The 8,739-nt window shown below is 46.4% G+C and overlaps 1 protein-coding gene across 2 annotated transcripts in view; it reads left to right on the plus strand.

Annotated features, from left to right (window-relative positions):
• The window catches only part of RHOT2 (ras homolog family member T2), a 37,578-nt gene extending 29,950 nt beyond the window's left edge, over nt 1–7,628 (plus strand). The window contains exon 18 of one of the 2 annotated variants that reach the window (XM_060786285.2): nt 2,871–7,628. In XM_060786285.2, coding sequence (XP_060642268.2) covers nt 2,871–3,134 — 264 coding nt within the window. In that variant the 3' untranslated portion in view covers nt 3,135–7,628. The remainder of the gene's footprint in view (nt 1–2,870) is intronic. The other variant, XM_060786283.2, reaches the window with a different exon arrangement.
• The last annotated feature ends 1,111 nt before the right edge of the window (nt 7,629–8,739 follow it).

The raw sequence follows: 8,739 nt of genomic DNA on the forward strand, positions 1-8,739 counted from the left end.
GTCCTAAACAGAATGGACATGTTAAATCGATGTGACTTAACATAAACTTGGAGCCCCTGGTGGCGCACTGGGTTAAACCCCTGTGCTGTCAGGACTGAAGACCGATAGGTCGCAGGTTCGAATCCAGGGAGAGGTGGATGAACTCCCTCTATCAGCTCCAGCTACTCATGTGGGGACGTGAGAGAAGCCTCCCACAAGGATGATAAAAACATGAAATCATCCAGGCGTCCCCTGGGCAATGTCCTTGCAGATGGCCAATTCTCTCACACCAGAAGTGACTTGCAGTTTCTCAAGTCGCTCCTGACACAATTAAAAAAAAACAAAAAATATAAACTTAACAAGTCCCATTGGTACAGCAGGCATATTGTAGTTGGGACTTGAATTTGAGTCTTTCAGTACGACTATTTATTTTATACTCTTCCAAGTCTTGGGTTAATGCCTCTCTCCTGTATTAGGCCTTGCACCATACACCTGCCATGTCTTCTGATAGTAATAGATAGTAGCTCACATCTGTATCCCTTTATTGAAAAACCCTTCCTTCGAGAGAGTGCTTTTGAGAATTGAAGTGGGCAGACAGAGAAACCTGAGTGGCCGGAAATCTAGGTAACACTGGTCCACCTTAAAGTACAATCTCTGTCTTCATAAGGGGCATGTTCCTGAACTTCCCATTGAAATAGGAAACTCTGGACCTTCTTGAATTGTATTTTATTTTTATTTATTTCATTTCTATCCTGCCTTTCTCACCCAAAGGCACTCAAGTCAGCATACAATTCTGGGAAAAATTCAAATGAACAATTTTCACTGGAAGTTAATCTAGGGCTGAATTAAGGAACCTAGAAAATTCCTAGGGAGATATCCACTCAATAAATTTACCAGCATGAATGCATGGTAATGTCTTATGGGAGCATGCCATAGTGTTGCCTGGAGGATCTAGAAAAATCCTTGAGAAGTCAGACTTGCGGTACTGGGTCTGTGGGTATTATGGGGAACTATGTTGTACTGTTAAACCCTGAAGCCTGAAGTGGACATCTGCCTTACATTTAGTGCTTTGGAGGAATCCTAGAACGGTGCCAGAGGCAAGACTGGATTGTAGCTTTTTCAAGCACGAGTGTTTATTTTATTTTTATCCCCATAACAGGAATAGGTACTGAAGGAGCATGACCTAGAAAGGCACAGCGATAGCTTTTCTCCTGTTACAAATTATTCAGAAGTTGTCGCACTATTTATACCCGCGTTAAGTAGAAAGCATTAGTGGATCACCCCTAGTTCAGCCCTGCCTGGCAAATAAGCATGGCAACCCTGCAAAGCTTTGGAGTGGGGTGGGGGTGTTTAAATGGGGGCCCTGCACGTTTCGCCCTAAACTGGATTAGTGTGCATTTGCTTATGGTGCATAATTTATTTTGCATCTGATGGGGAACAAAGCTTGTGTTGGGCATTAAAAGCATGGCCCCACCAACTGAGGTTCGCAAGCAGGAGGCCCTGAGGTTCTCTACTTGCAAGGGGACTTGGGGGTCGGTGGGGCTATCTCTGCCTGCCTGGGATTGTATCAAGAGCCAGGAAATGTTTTTGAGGATGGGCGGGGAACTGAAACTTCTAGAATCTAGGTCTCTCCAAGCAGCGCATAAGCAAGTAATAAATGCAGCAACCTCTCTGCTCCGTTTTGTCGGATTTTGGAGGCCTGCTGCCTCTGAATAGAGCTGGTCTATTCAGCTGCTATTCTTAAGGCCTAAGGGATAAACTGTTCCCCCTCTGGGAATTGGTCTTTTATCCCCTTTTAATAGCGCACGATCTTCCTTGAACACCAGTGTTGCTGCATCTTGCAGCTGTGACTTTTGCAACCGAAGCTGCTGTTGTATAAAGAAACGGGATTGTAGAATCCTAGAGTTGGAAGGGACCCCAAGGGCCATCCAGTCCCACCCTGTTCTCCCAGGTAGGAACGCACAACTCAAAGCACTTGGGCCTCTTCATAGGAGGCTCTTCTACAAGTGGTGGTTGTCACAACTACTGCCTGCAATAGGTTTGCAAAGGGCACCCGTTTATGGATTCTGGCTCCAGTGCTAACTTCAGCATTGGACAAGAGGGCACAGGCGGGAGCACGTGAGCCACTCCTGGTGGAGAGAGACAGCCTGGAATGGCTTCGACACAGAGGCAGCCAAGTCGGGACTGAGCCATTGCTGTGGAAGGACTCTCTAAAAGCAACGACAGGACATCCACAGGATGCCTAGGCAGAATTCAGGCAGTTTGACATGGAGCGCCATCTCAAGGAGAGAGAGTAATTACGATGATGATGTTTATTTATACCAGGCATGGGCAAGCTTGAGCCCTCCAGTGGACTTCAACTTCCACAATTCCTAACAGCCTCCGGTCCTTTCCTTTCCCCCCTCAGCCACTTAAGCGGCTGAGGGGGAAAAGGAAGGGGCCTGAGGCTGTTAGGAATTGTGGGAATTGAAGTCCACCTGGAGGGCCCAAGCTTGCCCATGCCTGATTTATACCCTGCATTGCTTTCCAACAAGGAGAATCAATGTTGTTCTGGCAAACTTCTTCTGAACCAAACTGGCCAAGAAAACCATGTGGTATGGTTGCCATAGGTCGGAAACAACTTGAGGGCAACACAGCAATAACATCAAGGGAAGGGTATTGGCTTGCACAGTTTCCTTATAGTGATCTTTGTTGCCCAATTCATTTGTATCCCGTTCTGCTGCCTTTAATGCTTTCAAAAACTGCTGGCTGAGGCAGCCATCTTCTTGACTCACTCTCATGTCTTCCCCTACACGCCTGGTCTGGAGAAATGAATCTGTATTGGTCCTTTTCCTTCCTTTTGCGCATGTTTGGGGTTTGTTTCAATGCTGAGTTTTTCTCTTGTCTTCCAGACACCTCAACGACATCGATCTGGGAGCTGCTTCTTTCTGGATCCGCATCGCTTTGGGAGCCACAGTTGCTGCCGTTGTGGGCGTCACGCTTTACAAGGCGATGGCGAAAAACAAATAGAGGAGGAGGAGAAAGAAGAAGAAGCCACCAACCCTCTTTCTTCCTCCTCTGCCTTTCCCCCCTGGCTCTACAAAACCAGCTCCATTGCCCTTGAGCAAGCAGCATGCCACACAGGAAAGGGAAAGAGATTGCCACCCGGAGAATAGCTTTTCCCTTGACTTCCTTTACTCTCACTGCAGGGGGAGCTGGGTAGGATGGACGGCCACCATTGCAGCACCAGCAGAAGCCGAAATCATTGCAGGAAATCATCTCACAGGCAAGACTCCGCTTCTCATTCCGTCTCCAAAAAGTACATTTTCCACACTCAGGGAGTGCCTCCCCTCAGCCATAGTTATCTTCCGTGACCTCTAGATGCATCTCAAGGCTCCACTGCACTTTTTGTACCACCCTGGGAGGTTTTTCTTCAAAGCCTGAAGCCATTGCAACAAAATGAATTATTATTCCTTTTTTTAAAAAAAGAAAGACTTCTGTTTTATGGGATCCTCAGGCACAAGGGGGAAGGGGCTTAGAGAGCCTAACAAAAAAAAAATCACTGTGCACCGCTTGGTTCTGGAAGCCACCGGAAGGGCTGTCCCTTGTGTCTTGTTTTGTACTGAAGATGCGGATGCGCTCAACCATCATTGTGGGGGACGGGACCGAAAAGGGTTTAGCACTCTTTGACATCACACAAGGAATACATGTGCTAGGACAAAAGGGACATCGAATGAGGAAACCCAGAAAGCATGCCATTGATTGCTTCAACAATGAATGTATAATGGCCTTTCTGCGATACGCTCCCTTCGAGCGCATTATGTCTCCCGGTACTACAGACGTCAACTTGCTGCATGTTTGTATGAGCTGCCTTCACCTTTTTTCGCATTGTTATTCTGGGTTCACATTGCTATGGCAACCACCTGGAAAGCCTCTAACCACCTCTTTTTTTCTTAGGTAGGTTGGCAGGGACCATCTCCCATCCTCCTGACTTGGACGGGCTGATGGGATTTGGAGAATTCCAAGTTCTCCACGGCTCTGAAAAGGTGAAGGTGTTTGAGATGGTTGTTTAGCAGTGTTAACTGTTGTTTCTATTAGGGAAGGTTTGGCCTTCCAATGGTAATTACCATGATTGGGTTGCCGGCTTTGAGAACTGGAAGAGGGCTTTTGCACCTTGTTAATATAGGAAAGGGAACGTTTGCAGGTATTGCTTGTCACACCAGAAATTCACTGTTTGGCTCAACCATTAATGGTACAAGAGTCCTCCATTGCACATTGGCATCGCTAATCTAGCAGGCATGAGCCAACTTCACCCCCCCCTTCCAGGAGTTTTGGACTTCAACTCCCACCATTCCTAACAGCCTACTAGCTGTTAGGAATGGTGGGAGCTGAAGTCCAAAACACCTGGAGGAGGACCGAAGTTGGCCCATGCCTGTTCTAGAGTAATCTTGATTAACAGTGGGGCCGTTGTCTGCTGCTTTCCGCCCCCCTGCCCACCCCCCACCCCCAGCTCTTCTTGCTCATCTCTATGAAAGCCTGACATCTACAGATGTAAGAGTTGGCATTCTCCTAGCTTCTTGCTTTGCTTTCCAGCAAGGGCCACTGCAAGAAAAGGTGGGAGGCAGACCTGATGTCCAGTGCAACCCACCTTTCTTTTTCTTTTTTTAATCCAGCCTCTGCTTTAAATATATATATATATAGTTGTGTAAATATGTATATGAAAAAGGGAATGCTTTCCTGCCCTCGGTAGTGAGTAAGCCACTTGGGAAACATTAAAAAAAACCAAGCTTTTAAAAAAACAGTGCAGCGTTCAGCCATTCCTGCGCTGTTCCTGGGAAGGGAGAGAGCGGGTCTTTTTCGAGGAGGGTCCTTAATCTTTTTTGAGGAGGGTCCTTATTCCCCTGTGCGTCTTGCTGGTTTTTGTTTTATTTTTGAATACAAAACTCAGTTTGGGATGCAGACACTTACGTCCTCAGTAAATAAAAGCAGCTTCTCTTTTGCCAGCTCTGTGCCGCCCGGTTGTGCCTGCATAGGAGAGACATGGCCAGTGTTTGAGAAAGTTACCTTTCGGAGCTCTGGCTCCCAGGATCTCCCAACCAGTTTGGCCATTGACTAATATGTTGCCTGAACAATTCTGAAAAAGGGGAGTGTTTCCAACCATTGGAGACATGAAGCTGTCAATGGGACCCAGGAGGACACAACTGTTTCCACTGTTTCCACAGCTATAACTGTACTTAAAACACCACCAGGACACTTCAAACATGATCCATACTGTTGCTTAGGAAGGGGAATTTATTTTGAGGTGTATCCACACCAGACAGTTACAGCAGTTTGATTCTCCTTTAAGTGTCATGGCTCCATCCTTTAGAATCCTGGGATTCGTCATTGAGTATTTGTAACTCAATAGTTCAGGATTATTGGGGTTAGGAACCTGGAATTATCTTGCCTGCTACCCCAAAAGGGAGCTAGTCTGGACCTTATTGACAGACATCACAAGTGCCTTGCCAAACTAGAAATCCCAGGATTCCACTGGATGGAGCCAAGACAGCAGAAGTGGCATCCTTCTACTTCCTTTGGATTGGATCATTTATGCCACCTCCACTCCTACCTTGAATGGGGTGTGTGTGTGTTTCTGGGCATTTCTTAAGTCTTCTAGTACAATTCTATGGTCAAATGGAATCATACTGAAGGATCTAGAAATGCTTAGAGAAGTGTTGTCTTGGATGGAAAACAACAACAACAGTGGGCTTAAATTTATGTTTTTTGCACTTTGGTGCAGCTTCCTGGCCCTGAACCCTCACAGATGTGGAGAGCCAACATTAAGATAAGTTAAAACAAGGCCTGCCTTTTGAACCTCTTTATACGTTTTTTAAAAGTATAAAGAGTTATGGGCCAATGGGGAAAACTGCAGAGAAGCAGGTCTTGAATCCCAGTTGTCGTTTGTGTCTTTTTGAGCATAGTCTCATCAGATGTATTTATTTATTGTGTCAGGGGCAACCAGACAATTGTATTACATTTCTAACAGAACAAAACAAACAGACACAAAACAAAATTTGCAAGCTTGGCAGTTGATTAAATGTCCTTTGACCAGTATCTGGCCACTTGGAGTGCCTCTGGTGTTGCCGCAAGGAGGTCCTCCATTGTACATGTGGCAGGGCTCAGGGTGCATTGCAGCAGGTGGTCTGTAGTTTGCTCTTCTCCACAGTCGCATGTCGTGGATTCCACTTTGTAGCCCCATTTCTTAAGATTGGCTCTGCATCTCGTGGTGCCAGAGTGCAGTCTGTTCAGCACCTTCCAAGTCGCCCAGTCTTCTGTGTGCCCAGGGGGGAGTCTCTCATTTGGTATCAGCCATTGGTTGAGGTTCTGGGTTTGAGTCTGCCACTTTTGGACTTGCTTGCTGGGGTGTTCCAGCGAGTGTCTCTGTAGATCTTAGAAAACTATTTCTTGATTTAAATTGTTGACGTGCTGGCTGATACACAAACAAGGGATGAGCTGGTGATGTCACTGCCTTGGTCTTTTCACTATTGGCTGCTACTTCCCGGCGGATGTCTGGTGGTGCAATGCCGGCTAAACAGTGTAATTTCTCCAGTGGTGTAGGGCGCAGACATCCCGTGATAACGCGGCATGTCTCATTAAGAGCCACATCTACTGTTTTAGTGTAGTGAGATGTGTTCCACACTGGGCATGCATACTCAGCAGCAGAGTAGCATAGCACAAGGGCAGATGTCTTCACTGTGTCTGGTTGTGATCCCCAGGTTGTGCCAGTCAGCTTTCGTATGATATTGTTTCTAGCTCCCACTTTTTGCTTGATGTTCAGGCAGTGCTTCTTGTAGGTCAGAGCACAGTCTCATCAGATCTGTTCTCCCCTTTAGTCCTCAATTGACGGTGTTGTTGCATCCTTCCAACAATAGCTCCATCACTTGTTAGATCTCCTGTCCTTGTATGAAAGGCTGCTGCGGATGGGATTGTGGTGCTGCCTGTGCGTCTGCTTTCTCTAAGGGATGTGGTGTGCCGCAGTTTCCCTTTGGGGATGCCCCATATTGATTCGCTGCAGCGTTTAGCAGAGCGCAGCCACCGATCGATCAATGGGCGCCTGGGATGAGGATATTTAATTAGTACATCTGCCCCATCTGAATAGGGAATTGGTACATTCTTCTGCATGAGCAGTAGCTGCCCGGCCTGGGCTTTCTTTCTAACTCACGCACCCCTGTTAACTGGGAGATTATAATGAGCACAGTAATCCTGTAGACCCCAAAGGCTTGCCTGTGGGCATTGCTGATGCGCCACTTGTTGTGGCCTGACCGACTAAACCCAGCCCCACATTGGAAATCCTGTTAACATTTCGGATTACAGGGCATATTGGGTGACCCCTTCCTTACTCATTGGCAAGTGTTTATCTACTGCTTCGATCCAAACCTGCCCTTCTGCCCGGTGAGCTCAATACCCACGCCGTCCTGATACCATTGCCTTTGCCCCATGCTGTCCCACATTTCTGCAAACGGAACTGGAGAAAGATGGATTAGGCTTGTATCATTATACTATGTAACACTATGATTTATGTTCCTGGGTTATAAACTCATCATTTGCTAATTGGTTCTATCATAAAAACATGGGAAAGTTTCTTAAGCTGTAAACTTAATAAACTGAGGGAGGGACTTCCTGCTGTAGCATTTTTTGCTCTCGTTTGTCAACCAAGAGTCTCAACTAATTCGACATAGTTTGTGCCTGAAACAGAAAATTTCTGGAGTAGGAATATTATTTTCAAAGTAACAAGCACACAATTAAACAGGAAATAACTATTTCAAACCAGGAACAGATTTTTTCCACATTTTATTACATAGTATATTTTTTTCTTGAAGGAAATGCAACAGAATGGGAGAGATTCTGTGCCGTAGGGCTCAAAATATTGTTGCTCCTTCCTGGAGTGTCCACCTGATGACTTCTTGCTCTTGTTTCTTGAAAGCATGGCTGTTGTCTTCTTCCTGCTATCGGAAGAAGGCTTCAAGAGAGATATTGACAAGCTGGAATGTGTCCAGAGGAGGGCGACTAAAATGATCAAGGGTCTGGAGAACAAGCCCTATGAGGAGCGGCGTAAGGAGCTGGGCATGTTTAGCCTGAAGAAGAGAAGGCTGAGAGGAGATATGATAGCCATGTATAAATATGTGAGAGGAAGCCACAGGGAGGAGGGAGCAAGCTTGTTTTCTGCTTCCTTGGAGACTAGGATGCGGAACAGTGGCTTCAAACTACAGGAGAGGATATTCCATCTGAACACGAGGAAGAACTTCCTGACTGTGAGAGCCGTCCAGCAGTGGAACTCTCTGCCTCAGAGTATGGTGGAGGCTCCTTCTTTTGAAGCTTTTAAACAGAGGCTGGATGCCATCTGTCAGGGGTGATTTGAATGCAACATTCCTGCTTCTTGGCAGGGGGTTGGACTGGATGGCCCATGAGGTCTCTTCCAACTCTTTGATTCTATGATTCTATGGAGTAAAAGGTATTGAATATGTAGTTAGCTTTGAGAGCCCATGTGGTTGGATTATGACTCTGGGAAAGTGGAAACCCAGTGGATGGCCTTGGGAGAGTCACACACTCTCAGTCCCAGAAAACCCCGCGATGGGATCTCCTTAGGGTCACTGCCACAAGAATGCCCTAGAGCTATGAGGAACAAGAAAGGAATTGGCCAGAGCATTGTTCCAGAACCTTGCTGTGGATTATGGTCCACCAGACATACATATTGTACTGTATCCATTGAGGTGAGTCAGGGATGGATTTTCCTCAATTGTG

Source organism: Anolis sagrei, chromosome X (genome assembly GCF_037176765.1).
Source record: "Anolis sagrei isolate rAnoSag1 chromosome X, rAnoSag1.mat, whole genome shotgun sequence".
NCBI lineage: Eukaryota > Metazoa > Chordata > Lepidosauria > Squamata > Dactyloidae > Anolis > Anolis sagrei.